Raw genomic sequence first — 16,827 nt, 5'->3', positions numbered from 1 at the left:
AGGCGGTGGCTTTACCCCCTACACCACAGTGCTGGCCCCTGCTTTGTTATTTTAGACTGTTTTTTCCTTTTTTGGAAAGGTAGAGTGACAGAGAAAGGGAGGGAGGGAGGGATAGAAACAGAGAGAGAGAGAGAGAGAGAGAGAGCGAGCGAGCTGAGTCTCTCCCTAAATGGTCGCAACAGCTGAAACTGGGCTAGACAACAGTCAGGAGCCAGGAGCCTGGAACTCCCTCCTGGTCTCCCATGTGGGTGCAGGGGCCCCAGCACACGGGCCATCCTCTGCTGCTTCCCAGGGAGCTGGATTGGAAGTGGAGCAGCCGGGACTGGAACCGGCACTCACACCTGAGACATGGGATGTTGGCATCATACGTGGCAGCTTAACCTGCTGCACCACAACGCGGGCCCAAGACACGGTTGAAACAGCTGCATGTGTTTTGGGGAGACAAACCTTACCCAAGGGGAGACTTGGTATAGCCATGGTGTCTAGGAGGGGGCCCAGCGGAAAGTGCTGTGGACGCTGGAGGTGTGTCCCTGTGTCTTTTGAACAGAGATCTCCTGAGAGGGTTGGTTCCAGAGCCCGGCTGCTCCCTGTCTCTCTGCTTCCTGGCTTGGCATGTGTCCCCCCCATCTGTGCCACCCACCACCCTCACAGGATGCCAGATTAGCGGGACCGTCCGATTGTGAGCCAAAGGACTCCTCCTCCCTTGCTAAGTAGCTCCTCTTGGGCACTTGTCACAGTGACGAAAAGTCAACGCTGGGTCCCACGGTGTCATTCCATTCTGACACGGTCACTGGAATCCCAGGCTGCAGGTGCAGTCCCATGAGGCTGCCCCCCACCCCGCCTCCTTGAACTCCAGGTGATCCCACACCTTCCTCTAGGTTAGGAACCCACTGGAGTGGCTCACAGAACTCAGTTGCTTTCCTGGCATCTCCTGGCTTCTTACAAAGCATACAACTCAGGACAGGCCCAGCAGCTCAGGTACGGGGGACGGGACCCCCAGCGGCATTTCCTACCAGGTGCACCTCTGCGGCCCACCCGCCGGGAAGCTCATCAGACCTTTGGGCCCACTTGATGCAGCTGAGCTCAGAGGGTGGGGCTGGAAGCTGTAGCGCCCACGCTGTCTGCCTGTGGACCTGTGCCACTGAGCTGCCCAGGGCTCTGCCTTAAGGCTCTCATCGGCATAAGCTCAGGTGTGGTCACCAGGGGCTCCCTAGCTCCCTATAAGTCAGAAAAGACCCCTACCACCCAGGAAACCCCAAGGGCTCTAGGGGTCTTGCAGCAGCAACTGTGGACGGATATACCGCCTACTGTACCAACCACCAAGGCAGCACATGGCACCTGGTCTACTCCTGTCACTGCACTGTCCACACAGAGAGAGACAGCTGGTGACACCCGGTCTACACTGCATCACTGCACTGTCCACATGGAGACAGCTGGTGACACCCGGACTGCACTGCGTCACTGCACTGTCCACACGGAGAGACAGCTGGTGACACCCGGTCTACACTCTGTCACTGCACTGTCCCCACAACAGCTGGTGACACCCGGTCTACACTGCATCACTGCACTGTCCACATGGAGACAGCTGGTGACATCAGTCTATACTGTGTCACTGCACTGTCCACACGGAGACAGCTGGTGATGTTAGAGTTGAATTAGAGTTGAATTGCTCTTGCCACCCCAAAAACGCTCCAAGAGACCTTCTCTCATGTAATTAACAAAGGGTAAAGTTTAATGATGATCCGACATGTCAGGGCCCCCGTCCCAGTACAGGCGAGCGGCCTAGAATAGTCTTGGGTTGGGGTTTTTATACACGTTTAAACAAAGAAAATCAATCATTGCATAGATCAGACAGAGGTATAGAGTAAACAATTGATACAAGTTAAGTGATTTTACAACCAGTTGATTTATGAATACAGGGAGTACAGGATATCGAGTAAGGGCCTGATTAGACTTCAAAGAACCATATGGCCTATACAGGGAGTATCAAAAAGCCTCCTATTGCCAAAAGGGAGGGCCACACAACAAACATAACAAGGTTTCAGGAACTGCCTTGATGATACCTAGGAATGCAGCTGAATGGCGATAAGAGACACATGGTGGGGTCAGGGGTCCAGGAGGCAAAGAGATATATGGTGACTTCTTCTATCTTACTTAGGTGAAACTAAGGTTACGCTCACATTGGGGTAATTTACTGACTAATTAACTTTATAGAGAATGGCTATGCAGAGCAAGTCTAACGAGGTCAGGAAAGTTCACCAGAGGAGGTGGGGGGGGAGCGGCTTTTAACTTTTTAACCCTTCAGTGACACCCGGTCTACACTGCATCACTGCACTGTCCACATGGAGAGAGACAGCTGGTGACACCCGGTCTACACTGTGTCACTGCACTGTCCCCACAACAGCTGGTGACACCGGTCTCCACACTGTGTCACTGCAGTGTCCACACAGAGACAGCTGAGAACAGGTGGCAGTTAGGTCTACACCCGGTCTACACTGTGTCACTGCAGTGTCCACACAGCCAGCTGGTGAACTGCTCTCTAGAGAGGTGGTTTTACTTTAAAGTCTGATTTATCTGAAAGGCAGAGTTCAGGGAGAGGGAAAGGGAGAGAACTTGGATCATCCACCTGCTGGCTCACTCCCCGAACGCTTGTGGCTGGAGCTGGGCGGAAGCCAGGAGCCCAGAACTGCATCCAGGTCTCCCACGTGGTGGTGCCTTCCCGGGCACAGAGCGGGAGCCGGGTGGAAGCCTGCTGCCCGGGGACGCGCCGTGGCGGCTCGGCCTGCTGTGCTGCCCGCGCCCCAGATTTCAATTGCAGCTGCAGCTTTGGGGAGAGCTGCTGTGCTCTGACAAGTCACCCGAGGGGACCCCGGGGCGCAGAGGCCAGCTCTCGCTGAGCCGTGCTTCTCGCTTTCCGTCCGCAGCCCCGGCAGAGCGAGCGGCTCCAAGCCAGCGCACACCCATGGGAGAGGGACAGTGACGCATGTAACATCGTCTGGTTTGGCCTTCCAGTGAGCAAATGATGCGCCCATGGTAACATGGTTATCTGGGAGGCAGAGAGGCCTCTCCAAACGCCAACAGCTGAACTCGCCGGGCGGAAGCTGGGAGCCAGGACTCACCCATGTGCGCGGGGGACCCGGCTCCTTCAGCCTGCACCTGCTGCCTGCTCCCGCGCGGGCGGGCGGGCACCAAAGGCCCCGCCCACGATTGTTCATTATAGCAGCTAATTAACATAATTACTAATTTAGGGACCCTGTCTGTATTAACAAAGCTGCCAGCCCCTTCACCAGCACCGTCAACTGCGCGGCGGAAATTCGTCCGAAACCACCGCTTTCCAGACACGGCTCGGTGTCACCCCCGAGCAACTCGCGTGCTGAGATGCTGTCGCAGCGGGAGTGACAGCTGGTAGACACCGCACGGCGACAGAAAGCCCGCACGGGAGCGTGGCCGGCGACTCCGGGAGCGCGCACTGGAGCGCGCGTGGGTGCGGGGTCCCTCGGCACCGGTCAGGCCTCCGCGCCGGCAAAGGCGCCTCTGTCCGTGGGCGGCGCGGCTCCCACCTCGGCCGAACCTCGGCGTCCCGGGACCACGGAGGTCCGGCTCCCCGAGTGGGCCGAGAATATGAGGCGAGCAGGACATCGGAGGGTCAGCGAGGGACGCTCGAGAATCGCGTGCGGCCCCGCTCCCGACTGTCCGGTGCCTTCAGAGTCCCCAGTGAGGGCTCAGGCGCGGTGTCCGCCAGGATTTAGCCGCTGTGGCCACCTGCTGCCTTGGGACCCGGAGCGCCAGCCTCCCGAGTGAGGCTAAGCTTCCCAGGTGCCTGCGCGGCCTCGGACTACACTTCCCAAGTGGCGCGCGGCTCAGGGACTACATTTCCCAGAGTGCCGCGGGAAGAGGACGCGGTCCCGCCCCCGCCCCGCCCCCTGGCCGCGCGCGTGGCCGGAGACTCGCCAGGCGCCGGAAGCAGATCTACCCGCCGGGCAGGTGGGGCTGGTGACAGGTGAGATTGCACCGGACGCCGTGGGGACCCTCGCGGGCGCGACGTGGCGAGCCCGGGCCCGGGCCCTGCGTGCTCTGGGAGGGCCAGGGAGCCCCCTGGGGGCGGCGCCGACCGCGGGACCCCGGCCGCGGTGACAGCTACTCGCGCACCCCGGGTCGGGATTGGCCGTGGGGTCGCGCGGCGCTCCCAGCGGAGTGTCCGGAGGTCTGTGCGGGAGGGATCAGGCTCGCGAGCGCTCTGCGGTTCACTCCGGAGCGGGTGGGCGCGGGGCTGCAGCTGGGGGCCGCCCCTGCCTCCCTCCTGTCCGTACCCTGGAGGCCCGTGCAGGGCTGCAAGCCGCGAGCGCCCGGGGAACAGAGGGGGCAGGAGGGGGCCTCACAGCCTCCGGGCTTGCAGGTGCAGCCAGCATGGGTGAGCCCCAGGGGTCCACGCGGATCCTGGTCACCGGAGGCTCTGGGCTGGTGGGCAAAGCCATTCAGAAGGTGGTAGCGGATGGAGCCGGCCTGCCCGGAGAGGAGTGGGTGTTTGTCTCTTCCAAGGACGCGGATCTCACGTGAGGAAGCCACCCCCGGGGACCCCCCCCCCCTCCGTGCCCGCTCCACACCACCGAGCTCCGGGCTGGGCCTGTCCCTGAGCCTGGCAGTGGCCACGTGTCCCGGACCTGCCCGCCAGGTGGCTGGCCTGGGCTGGGTGTGCCCGGCAGACGTCCTGGGTCCCTCCCTGCCTGATGCCCTCGCTCCCGTCCACACTGGATGCCCCCCTGCTGCGGCCCCGTGGGGCCCCTGACACCCGGCTCCCCCAGGGACGCGGCGCAGACCCGAGCCCTGTTTGAGAAAGTGCGGCCCACCCACGTCATCCACCTTGCCGCCATGGTGGGGGGCCTCTTCCGGAACATTAAATACAACTTGGACTTCTGGGTGAGCGAGGGGCCCAGCAGGCTCCTGGTGGGCTTCGGGTTCCCCCCTGGGAGCAGAGGTGGGACGGGCTGCAGAGCTGACCCCCAGTCTCTGCCGTGAGGGCTGTGTGCCCTGGTGGGGAGGGCTGTGGTATAAGGACCCTTCCCCCGCGGCGGCTCGGACCCCCCTGCCTGTGGGCAGCAGCCTGGCCTGCGTGGCCTGCACCAGTGACCACATTCTGCCCCAGGCCCACCTGCTCCCAGCGTGCCAAGCAGGTGGCCTGGCCGCCACCTCCGCCCTCTGCTAAGACAGTCCAGATGCCCTGGCCATCTCGGGGCCAGCTTGGGGAAGGGATGTGGGTGCTGGGAGGGTGGGCAGACCAAGACCTGGTGCTGCTGGGTAGCCAGGCCTGCGTGGGTTCCTCTGTGCAAGGGTCACCGAGGGGCCCCTTCTCCCCCTGGAGTGGGGGTCCCACGGCACCCCAGGGACAAATTGGGCCTCTTTGGCTCCTTCCACCACCCCCCACTCCCGCTCTGACCTCAGCAGCCCTGGACGGGGTGGGTACCTCTCCTCTCCCCAGGGAGCCAGGGCTGGCGCTCCAGCAGCACTGGAGGGGTCACGGGGAGGCTCTGGGACCACTCCTGTCCGAGGGCTCCACCCCTGAGGGTTGGGGAAGGGCCGGGGTCTCGATCCGCCCCCTGCCCGGCAGAGGAAAAACGTGCACATCAACGACAACGTGCTGCACTCGGCCTTCGAGGTGCGCGCCCGCAAGGTGGTCTCCTGCCTGTCCACCTGCATCTTCCCCGACAAGACCACCTACCCCATCGACGAGACCATGGTGAGGGGCGGGGCCCGGCGGGGGCGGGGCCCGGCGGGGCGGGGCCGGGAAGGGGAGGCCTCAGCGCGCGTTCCGCTCGGCAGATCCACAACGGGCCGCCCCACAGCAGCAACTTCGGCTACGCCTACGCCAAGAGGATGATTGACGTGCAGAACAGGTCCGGGCGGGGGGTGGGAGCGGGGTTCGCGGGCTGGGGCGGGGGCTGGGCCAGGAGTGGGGTTCGCAGTCTGGGGCGGGGGCCGGGAGCGGGGTTCGCGGGCGGGGGCCGGGCGGGCTGGGCCAGGAATGGGGTTCTCAGTCTGGGGCGGGGGCCGGGAGCGGGGTTCGCGGGCTGGGGCGGGGGCCGGGCGGGCTGGGCCAGGAGTGGGGTTCGCAGTCTGGGGCGGGGGGTGGGAGCGGGGTTCGCGGGCTGGGGCAGGGGCCTGGCGGGCTGGGCCAGGAGTGGGGTTCGCAGTCTGGGGCGGGGGCCGGGAGCGGGGTTCGCGGGCGGGGGCCGGGCGGGCTGGGCCAGGAGTGGGGTTCGCAGTCTGGGGCGGGGGCCGGGCGGGCTGCCGAGACGCTGCGTCCCCGCCCCCGCAGGGCCTACTTCCAGCAGCACGGCTGCACCTTCACCGCCGTCATCCCCACCAACGTGTTCGGGCCCCACGACAACTTCAACATCGAGGACGGCCACGTGCTGCCCGGGCTCATCCACAAGGTGCACCTGGCCAAGGGTGAGTGCGCGCGCGGCGTGCGGCCCGAGCACGGCCGGAGGGCGCTCTGCTCTGACCGTGTCCTCCGCGCAGGCAGCGGCGCAGCGCTGACCGTGTGGGGCACCGGCAGGCCGCGGAGGCAGTTCATCTACTCGCTGGTTCGTAGGGACGGGGCGCGCGGGGCGGCGGGAGGAGCGGTCCTGGTCTGTGGGGTCCCCACGGGAGCTGCCGGCGCACGGGGAGGCAGGACCGGCCACAGGGGGCCCGTCGGGGGAGGCCCGGTAGTACCCCATGAGCAGGGCCGGCTCCCACCCTCCCGTCTGGCCTCCAGGACTTGGCGCGGCTGCTCCTCTGGGTGCTGCGGGAATACGAGGAAGTGGAGCCCATCATCCTGTCAGGTGCGCTGGGGGAGGCTGGCGCCGCCCATCACCCTGTTGGGGGCATAGTGTGGGCGGGGCAGGCGCAGCCCACCATCCTGATACGGAGCGGGACAGGTGCAGCCCGTCACCGTCAGGGGGCGGGGCAGGCACAGCCCATCACATGTCAGGGGACAGGGCAGGTGAAGCCCATCACCATGTAGGGGCGGGGGCGGGGCAGGTGCAGGCCAGCATCCTGACTTGGAGCGGGGCAGATGCAGCCCATCACCGTCAGGGGCGGGGTGGGGGCGGGGCAGGCCCAGCCCAGCCTCCTGACGAGGCCTGGGAGGGGCGGGAGCCCCGGCGCTGGGCCCGGGCCTGACCCCGCTGCGGCCGGCCGCGCAGTGGGCGAGGAGGAGGAGGTGTCCATCGCTGAGGCTGCAGAGGCCGTGGTGGAGGCCATGGGCTTCCAGGGGGAAGTCTCCGTATCCTTTGGCTGCAGCGGGGAGCTGCATGGACGCCCTGTCCTCCCCGAGCCCCTCCCTGCAGCAGGACGGGGTCCCCCCCGGCTCCCCGAGGCCCCCAGGAAAGGCAGGGGGCGGGGATGCTTCTCGGCTGTGGCCTTGACCAGGCGCCCAGTTCGACGCCAGCAAGTCTGACGGGCAGTTTAAGAAGACGGCCAGCAACGGCAAGCTCCGGGCCTACCTGCCCGACTTCCGGTTCACGCCTTTCAAGCAGGGTGAGCCCTCCCCTCGGGCCCCGCAGCCCCTCCCTGTGCGGCCGGGGAGCCCAGCTCAGAGTGGCCCTGTGTCCTCGGGCCCCTCCCACCCCTGCAGCCGTGAAGGAGACCTGTGCTTGGTTCACCGACAACTACGAGCAGGCCCGGAAGTGAAGCCAGCGCCGGGGCCACCGCCTCAGACCCTGCCGAGAGCCCAGGGGTTCCACCCCCGTGCCAGGACGCCCGCTTCGTGTCTGTCCTCAGGGAAGGCGAGGCCTGGGCAGGCCCGGCCTGAGCGTGCTGCCAATAAAGTGCATTTCACAGGCCTGGCCTCGGCAGCTGTGTGCCCAGCCGCCCCCGGCCGGGTCCCCCCGTGCTGCCCAGCCGGACGGCTGCTGGCCCTCCGCGGGCAGGAGGCGTGGAGAGCGAGGGTGAGGACGGGAGGCAGGAGCGGGCACGGCAGGCCTGGGTGACCGCCCGCCCCGGCCTCCCTGCCTCAGCCCTGAGGCCCTCACAGGACCCGCTGTCTGGATTCTGGGAAGCCACAGGATGGCCTGGGCGGGGCCGGGCTTTGGACAGCTCGGAAGCAACCGTGTCTGGGGCCGGGGCCTCAGCCTGGCCGGCGCAGGTCAGCTCTGCCACCAGGGGGCGAGCACCCTCACCGGAGTCCCTGTTCTCCGCGGGGAGACCAGAGTCCAGAAGGCTGAGCCAGTCTCCCCGCGGGGTGGTGCTGGGGCGTGGACACAGGTCCTGCTGCCTACAGCCTTCCTGGTGTGGGGGCCGCCAGGACCGGGCCCATCCCTGGCCATGGTCTCCCGGGAGCCCCTTGCTGTCCTCACCTACGCTCCTGTCTCCCGTGTTACCTGGGCAGCATTGGTGACTTTCCCTGTCCCGGGCACCCAACTCGGACCTGGGTCACCCAAGTCACACATGGGTACCTGCACCCCAAAGCCCACAGCTGTGCCTATACCCCCGAGCCCACACCTGGGTGCCTGCACACCCGAGCCCACACCTGTGCCCGCACCCCTGAGCCTACACCTGGGTGCCCGCACACCCGAGCCCACACCTGTGCCCGCACCCCCGAGCCTACACCTGGGTGCCCGCACTCCCAAGCCCACACCTGTGCCTGCACCCCCGAGCCCACACCTGTGCCCGCACCCCCGAGCCTACACCTGGGTGCCCGCACTCCCAAGCCCACACCTGTGCCTGTACCCCCGAGCCCACACCTGGGTGCCCGCACCCCCGAGCCCACACCTGTGCCTGTACCCCCGAGCCCATACCTGTGCCTTCACCCCTGAGCCCACACCTGTGCCTGTACCCCCGAGCCCATACCTGTGCCTGCACCCCCGAGCCCACACCTGGGTGCCTGCACCCCCGAGCCCACACCTGGGTGCCTGCACCCCCGAGCCCACACCTGGGTGCCTGCACCCCCGAGCGCACACCTGGGTGCCTGCACCCCCAAGCTCACACTTGGGTACCCGCACCCCCAAGCCCACACCTGGGTGCCTGCACCCCCAAGCCCACACCTGTGCCCGCACTCCCAGGCCCACACCTGGGCACCTGCACCCCCGAGCCCACACCTGGGCGCCTGCACCCCCCGAGCCCACACCTGGATGCCTGCACCCCCGAGCCCACACCTGGGCGCCTGCACCCCTGGGCCCAGCTGAGCCTCTAGCATCTGTCACCACCCCTTTCCCTCTGGGAAGCCAGAGTTCCTGCCCCAGGCCTCCCCACCTTGCAGGTTTCCCCTGAAGTGGCTCTTCCTCCAGGAAGCCGTCCCTGACTGCCTCTCAGCCGTCTCCCACCACCAGTCCTGCTGCGCCGGGGTGCTGGCTTCTCTGGCTCATGGGCCTTGAAGCCCAGGACCTGGGTTGTGGGTGTGGGTCCTGTCCATGTGAGGGTCCAGGGAATGCCCCTTGGGCCAGGCAGGTCTGGAACCGTGGGAGGGGCCCAGCAGAGGTCCAGGGATGCACTTGGCAGGTGACAAGTGGCTGATGGGCTTCCAGCCAACATGGTGTGGGACAGGAGCGGAGCTGCCCACGGCCAGGGACGGCTGGGACGGGAGCGGAGCTGCCCACGGCCAGGGACGGCTGGGACGGGAGCGGAGCTGCCCACGGCCAGGGACGGCTGGGACGGGAGCGGAGCTGCCCACGGCCAGGGGCGGCGGGGACAGGAGTGGAGCTGCCCACAGCCAGGGGTGGCGGGACAGGAGCGGAGCTGCTCACGGCCAGGGACAGCTGGGACAGGAGTGGAGCTGCCCATGGCCGGGGCGGCGGGGACAGGGGCAGCGGGGACAGGAGCAGAGCTGCTCACGGCCAGGGACAGCTGGGACAGGAGCGGAGCTGCCCATGGCCAGGGGCGGCGGGGCCAGGAGCGGAGCTGCCCACTGCCGGGGCGGCTAGCATTGGGCCACTGGGTCCTGTCCCCACAGCTGTGACTGGTGGCCCTTATCTGTTTCATTTCACCGAAGGCAGCCGGCTCCTGTGTGACACGGGGCTGGGTGCTACAGGTCCCTGCCGTGTCCCTCAGTCCTTGTCCCAGGGCATCGCAGTCCCAGGAAGCCAGGAGAGCAGGGACAGAGGGGGCAGCAGGGACGGCAGCAGGTGGGCAGGGCGACCTCACACTGGCACAAAGCATCCAGACCACAGTTCCCTGGGGGGGTCAGCCCGTGGCCCCACCCATCCCATCTCCTAGAAAACCAAGCCCACTGCTTCCATCGCCCTCTAACTGGGTGCTTGGGCTGCAGCCCTGGAGGGTCCCAGTGTCCTGCTGTCCCTCCCGGCCATGTCACTGCAGCCTCTGCCCCACTCTCCCGTCCCCACTCAAACGCTGGTTCCCAGGGACCCTCTCCCTGGGCCTGGTCTGCTGCCCGCCTGCCAGGAGCGTAACCCCGGCTGTCAGAGCTTCTGCCCACCTCCCTTAGCTGTCGACCTCCGAGAGTCGGTGTGAACGCGGGGAGAGGCGCAGAGCCAGACCAGAGCAGCAGGGAGGGCCAGCACTGTGGGCCCAGCTGTCCAGCATCTGCACCTTCCGGCTGCAGTGACCGGAGCAGCCTCTCAGTCCCCATCGCTCCCTCCCCGGCATTGTTTGCTCTCGAATCCTGGTGAGACTGGCATGTCACGTGTGTTGGTGCCCACGCGAGCCTCTGCGTGGATGGGTGTGTGTGCGCCCAGGAGTGCCTGTGTGGGTGTGCCTCTGTGGATGCGTGCATGCGCACACGCGTGCCTCTTCGTGGGTGCGTGTGCGTGCGTGTTGGCTGCGGAGGGACTGCTGCCACAGCCCAGTGGACCGCGGCGTGAGGGACAGGTGCACCCGTCCGGCCGCTGCCTTGCGGTTCGGAAGGGATGCGGGGGTGGGGCTCGCCGGTGCGGAGCGCGGCGGACGTCATGGGGCTCAGAGACCACAGAACGCCTTCGCCGCCTCAGCCCGGGTGGCGGGTGAGACCCCCACAACCCGAGATGTGCTGAGGCACGCAGAGGCCCGCCCCGGGCTCGCCCAGCGCTCCTGCGCCCCAGGGCAGCGGGGAGGCCCCGGCTCCGGGAGCCGGCTGACGCGGGCGCTCGGGGCTCCCGGGTCTGCGCGCGCGGGCCTTTCACCAGCTCCGAGCGGGTGGCCCTTCCTGGAAGCCCAGTCGCCCGGACCCACCCACCGGCGGCGGAGAGCGCCCTGCTCCGCGACGCCCCGCCCCGCCCCGCCCCCCGCGGCGCTCAGCCAATGGGTGGATGCGGCTCTCCGGCGACCTCGGCCAATGAGCCGCGGGGGACGGGCCCAGTGCCGGCAGCGGCGATGGCGGCGGAGGCGGCTCCGCGGCGCGTGGGCTTTGTGGGCGCCGGCCGCATGGCGGAGGCCATCGCGCGGGGCCTCATCCGAGCAGGTAGCGGGCTCGGGGCGGGAGGGCGCCCGCGGGTCCCCTCCGGACCGCGCTCCCGGGCGCACAGCCGGCTGTCCGCGGCCACGCGGGCTGGCGTGCGGAGTGCGGCGCTCCCGGGTTCTGTAGACCTAGGACTGGGGAGAGGGGCGGGGAGGGAGGGGAGGGGAGAGGAGGGGAGAGGAGGGGAGAGGCAGGCCGAGGACGTGGCTCGCTTCCGCACCGTGCCTGGACGTGCTGTCACGTAGAGCGCTCTTAGGTTAGCTTCATCCGTCTCCTCCGCTTTTGGAAGTGCGGTTACGTGGGCGGCTCCTGGAGACGGTGCTGGCCCGCGTGGCCCGCTTCCTGGCCTCACGGCCTGGGTGAGGTTCACCCTCCTGAGCCCCAGGCTGGTTTTTCCGTCTGTGCGCCCTCAGTCCTGTGGACGTCTGCGGCCCTAGGGTGTTGGGCATCCCCGGCGGCTGTCTGTCGGGAGATGCGGACAGCCAGGTGTCTCCTGGGCGGGGGGAGGGGGCATCGCCCGCGCACCCTCCCAGAGCTTGGAAAGCTGCACCTGCCACGCGGGCACCGGGAGGGGCGACCTTTGCCTTTCTGCCCTCGTCAGCCAGAGCTCATGGCGCAGAGGAGTGGGGAGCAGCCGGGAGAGCGCCCAGCAGGTCTCGGGGATCACCTGCCTCCCCGGCTCCACGGGCTCCGGGAGCCGCTGTCACAGATGTTGAGCCCAAGCGGCCACCTGATGCCCGGCTGTGTCCAGGGGCTGATGGGCTGTCTTCCTGTTCAGCCCGGTCTCCCCAGCTCCCTGCCACGTGGCCATCCCAGCACCACCACCCCCTTCCAGGGAAGCTTGGCCCCAGTGAGCCTTCTGTGGTCAGGTGCCTTCAGAACCAGGACAACTCCCTGGCCTGGTGCTCCCTTTGGGCCACCGTACTGTGCTGCCCTCCCCACTGCCCCGGCCAGTAAGCCCCTGGGGTCCGTGTGCTCACTGGACAGGCCAAGCTCCTGGCCCCTGTGTCCAGCAGCAGGCAGGGGGCGGTGGCTGCCCCATGAAATCAGTGCACCTGCTGTGTCGCCCCAGGCGGGCGGGACATCACCCAGTCTCTAGGGGCCAGGGCTGGGCGGGGCCGGGGGAGCAGACTCCTCCCACCCTCTCACCGCCCCCTCTGCCTTCTCCATTCTCTCCAGGGAAGGTGGAAGCGCAGCATGTGATGGCCAGTGCACCGACCGACAGGAACCTCTGCCACTTCCGGGTGAGTGGACGAGGGGTCCCCCAGGGGCCCAGGGCGACGCCTGTCGACCCCAGTCCCTCAGCTGCTTCTCGGGGCCGGGGAGCGGGGCTTTTGGAGCTGAGGTTCTGAGAGTGTCTACGCTGAGAGTGTTGGGCAGGGTCCTGGAGGCCTGAGCAGGGGTGTGCAGGGGTGTGCACGTGTGTGCTGCAGTGGTGGGCGGGGCTGGTGCAGACACGTGCAGGCCAGGCCGTGGCCACGTGGGGGAACGCAGGCAGCCTTCCGCGGCGTAGGGGGTCACCCCGGTCACGCAGCCCCGGCTCCTGTCCTGGTGTCCCCCACGCAGGCTCTGGGCTGCCAGACCACCCACTCGAACCAGGAGGTGCTGCAGACCTGTTCCCTCGTCATCCTCGCCACCAAGCCCCACGTCCTGCCTGGCGTCCTGGCGGAGCTGGCCTCTGCGGTCACCACGGAGCACATCTTGGTGTCCGTGGCTGCCGGGGTCCCGCTTAGCACCCTGGAGGAGGTGAGGCCTTGCCCCGGGGGGCTCTGCTAGCCCGATGTGGGGGGCAGCCAGTGGCCCAGCTAGGTTAGGTGCTGGGGTGAGGGGCACTCCTGCTGCTGTGCCCAGGACATGGGGGATGGAGCCTGTGGCCCTGGGTGTCTGTCCACAGGGCCTGGCCTGGGCCGTGGGGGACAGATCCTGTGGCCCTGGGTGTCTGTCTGGGAGGGCCCGGCCTGGGGCGTGGGGGACGGAGCCCGCGGCCCTGGGTGTCTGTCCACAGGGCCCGGCCTGGGGCATGGGGGACAGAGCCCACGGCCGCTGGGTGTCTGTCTGGGAGGGCCCGGCCTGGGGCGTGGGGGACAGATCCTGTGGCCGCTGGGTGTCTGTCTGGGAGGGCCGGGCCTGGGGCGTGGGGGACAGAGCCCACGGCCGCTGGGTATCTGTTTGGGAGGGCCCGGCCTGGGGCGTGGGGGACAGATCCTATGGCCGCTGGGTGTCTGTCTGGGAGGGCCCGGCCTGGGGCATGGGGGATGGAGCCCACGGCCACTGGGTGTCTGTCCACAGGGCCTGGCCCCATGGGCTGCCTGCTTCCACCCTCTCTCCACCAGCTGCTGCCCCCGAACACCCGGGTGCTGCGGGTCTCACCCAACCTGCCCTGCATGGTCCAGGAGGGGGCCATGGTGATGGCCCTGGGCCGCTGTGCTGGGAGCGGTGAAGCCAGGCTCCTGCAGAACCTTCTAGAAGCCTGCGGGCAGTGCGAGGAGGTACCCGAGGCTTACGTGGACATCCACACCGGCCTGAGCGGCAGCGGCGTGGCCTTCGTGAGTGTTCGCGCCCTTCCCCTCCCCCCACCCCGGCAGGCTAGCCCTCTTTGCAGGGGCCTCCAGGTTGCTCCCCCAGGACGGAACGACGGGCGGCCCCTGCTGGGCCCTGGGCTGCGGCCTTGCGCACGCGTGCAGAGCTGGGTACCAGGGCCAGCACAGCCCTGGCCTTGACCCCTGCCCCCACACGCTGCCGCAGGCGTGCACGTTCTCTGAGGCCCTGGCTGAAGGCGCCATCAAGATGGGCATGCCCAGCGGCCTGGCCCACCGCATTGCTGCGCAGACGCTGCTGGTGAGTGAGGTGGCCCGGGGACGCGGCAGGCCCCAGGAGCTCGGGCCCAGGTCCGGGGGCGGCTGCTGAGGCATCACCACCCCCTTCCCTCCAGGGGACAGCCAAGATGCTGCTGCAGGAGGGGCGACTCCCGGCCCAGCTGCGCACCGACGTGCTCACGCCCGGGGGCACCACCATCTACGGGCTGCACGCTCTGGAGCAGGGCGGGCTGCGCGCGGCTACCATGAGTGCCGTGGAGGCGGCCACCTGCCGGGCCAAGGAGCTCAGCAGGAAGTAGGCTCTGGGTGAAGCCGGCAGCCCTCCGTGCCCTGCCCCAGGGAAATGCAAGGGGCCAGGCTTTGAGCAGGCAGGCTCCCTCCCCCGCATGGCAGAAGGCTCCAGGGCGGTGGCCCCTGGTGAGCCCTTGGTGATCGGTGACACTGGTCCTGAGAGCTGGCACCGTGCAGGGGGCTGCCTTCTGTGAGCACAGCTGTAGGCGACAGCAGCCCAGCCGGCCACCTGGTCTGGACGCAGGCCCTTTGCATTTCCCAGTGTCCGGGGGCGCTGCCTGGCCAGCTTTCTCATTTGGCTCCACCCAGGGGCCCATGGCCTGCTGTGGGGTGGGGCCGCCATGGGGAGCCGGAGCTTCCCGCCAGCCCCGATGAGCGGCTGGCCACCTGCAGCTCGGTCCCCGGCACCGGACACTGCCCAGGGCTCCCCTGGCCTCCCTGCCCTGCCCTCACCTCCCCCCAGCAGCCTCCTGAGGCTGGCCGTGAGAGGGCGGTCCCCGCTGGGCCATCTGCCGGCTGGGTGACCTTACACAAATTAACCCCCCGCCCGAAACAGGGCTCCTGGCATCCAGAGAACAGGAGCGATGTCCTACCCCCCCCCCCCACGCTCTGCACCCCGTAGCTCCACCCCCGTTCCCAGGCAGCCCTGCCGCCAAGGGCCCACTCGCTGGCCGGGCTCTGCAGGTCTGGTGCAGGCCGCCTGCGCGCAGGGACCCTGGGGACAGCCACCAGAGGACCACCTGCCCCCAGAGAGATCACTGCTGAATCGGAGCCAGCCCCTGCCAACCACCGGCGACCAGCGCAGCTACGCTTCAGAGGTCCTGGCTGTGACCAGCGTGTGTGGAGCCCCGCCCAGCCGACCACAGCCCAGGGCCGGGACTGTTCCCTGAGTGGTGGGTGTGGGGGAGGGAGCACCGGGCTCCGGCCGCGGGTCTTTGAGGCCCTTCCTCGCCTCACACTGCCAACACCGTTGAGCAGCGTGGACAGAGGGTGTGATCGCAGGCATTCCGAATCCCGGTTTCATGTCCCATCCTTGCTGTGTTCCAGAACCGCCCTTCGGATCACAAGTTAAGAGTTTAAAATAGAGGTGCTTACGAGCTCTCCTGTTCAACCTGTTAGTAGTGTCCTTGCCCTCTGGGTGGCTATCAGCAAGGTCCACACAGCAGGAACCCCACACCCCCGTCCTCTGCAGCGTGCAGCTGGGGTCAAGCCTCCCCCTTGTGCCCCCATGAGTGAGCCCCGCTGGGCGTGTACGGGGTCAGGGACCTCCCCTTCCTCTCCCATCTTTCCCCTGTCCATCTTCAGCCCAGTGGTCTGACCGTGGCCACCCCCACTGAGGAGATGGCCACGTGCATGTCCCACGGGGCCGCAAGGGTGCCTGTCGGCTTGTGAGTCCCCAGGACCAGCAGGTGGCCAAGGATGGGGGGGGGGGTCATTGCCACTGCACCGCCACCCACACACACCATGGGCTCCCACCCCCCGGCTGGGTTTCTCTGCCACTTCACAGGCCCAGCGGAGGTGGGTATCTGCCACCACCAGAGCTTCCTGCCAACAGGCGTGTGCCACCACAGGCTCTGGGACCAGCTTCTGGGGCTGCACACACGGCCAGGCAGTGGGCTCAGCAGCCTGCTCCTTACTGGAAAGAGGATACTGTCGGGCTTCCCAGTCCAGCACAGGCGCACGCTGTCACACAGATCCCAGCACAGGCGCACACTGTCACACAGATCCAAGCACAGGCGCACACTGACACACAGATCCCACCCAGCACAGGCGCACACTGTCACACAGATCCCACCCAGCACAGGCACACACTGACACACAGATCCCACCCAGCACAGGCACACACTGCCACACAGATCCCACCCAGCACAGGCGCACACTGACACACAGATCCCAGCACAGGCACACACTGACACACAGATCCCACCCAGCACAGGCGCACACTGTCACACAGATCCCACCCAGCACAGGCACACACTGACACACAGATCCCACCCAGCACAGGCGCACACTGACACACAGATCCCACCCAGCACAGGCGCACACTGACACACAGATCCCACCCAGCACAGGCGCACACTGACACACAGATCCCACCCAGCACAGGCGCACACTGTCACACAGATCCCAGCCAGCACAGGCGCACACTGACACACAGATCCCGCCCAGCACAGGCGAACACTGACACACAGATCCCGCCCAGCACAGGCGCACACTGACACACAGATCCCAGCACAGGCACACACTGACACACAGATCCCACCCAGCACAGGCGCACACTGTCACACAATTCCCACCCAGCACAGGCACACACTGCCACACAGATCCCACCCAGCACAGGCGCACACT

The 16,827-nt window shown here is 67.3% G+C and overlaps 2 protein-coding genes across 3 annotated transcripts; both read left to right on the top strand.

Annotated features, from left to right (window-relative positions):
- Positions 1-3,931: 3,931 nt before the first annotated feature.
- Positions 3,932-7,826, top strand: GFUS (GDP-L-fucose synthase). 2 transcript variants are annotated; one of them, XM_051841824.3, is made up of 11 exons: positions 3,932-4,000; positions 4,397-4,553; positions 4,803-4,917; positions 5,606-5,734; positions 5,818-5,891; positions 6,314-6,447; positions 6,520-6,584; positions 6,758-6,824; positions 7,188-7,267; positions 7,422-7,521; positions 7,619-7,826. In XM_051841824.3, exons 2-11 carry the CDS (start codon positions 4,408-4,410, stop codon positions 7,672-7,674), a joined length of 966 nt encoding a protein of 321 aa, XP_051697784.3. In that variant the 5' UTR covers positions 3,932-4,000; positions 4,397-4,407; the 3' UTR covers positions 7,675-7,826. The 2 variants fall into 2 exon arrangements, with proteins under 2 accessions (XP_051697784.3, XP_051697785.3); XM_051841825.3 differs by lacking the exon at positions 3,932-4,000 and adding an exon at positions 4,083-4,204.
- A 3,282-nt stretch (positions 7,827-11,108) lies between these two features.
- Positions 11,109-15,589, top strand: PYCR3 (pyrroline-5-carboxylate reductase 3). The gene is made up of 6 exons (XM_051841826.3): positions 11,109-11,374; positions 12,551-12,615; positions 12,938-13,117; positions 13,705-13,917; positions 14,117-14,209; positions 14,304-15,589. The coding sequence occupies exons 1-6, from the start codon at positions 11,215-11,217 to the stop codon at positions 14,484-14,486; spliced, it is 894 nt and encodes a 297-aa protein (XP_051697786.2). The 5' UTR covers positions 11,109-11,214; the 3' UTR covers positions 14,487-15,589.
- The last annotated feature ends 1,238 nt before the right edge of the window (positions 15,590-16,827 follow it).

This window comes from Oryctolagus cuniculus, chromosome 6 (genome assembly GCF_051225735.1).
Source record: "Oryctolagus cuniculus isolate XC-2025 breed Fujian yellow rabbit chromosome 6, ASM5122573v1, whole genome shotgun sequence".
In the NCBI taxonomy this organism is placed as follows: Eukaryota; Metazoa; Chordata; class Mammalia; order Lagomorpha; family Leporidae; genus Oryctolagus; species Oryctolagus cuniculus.
This window is presented reverse-complemented; position numbering and strand designations above follow the sequence as displayed.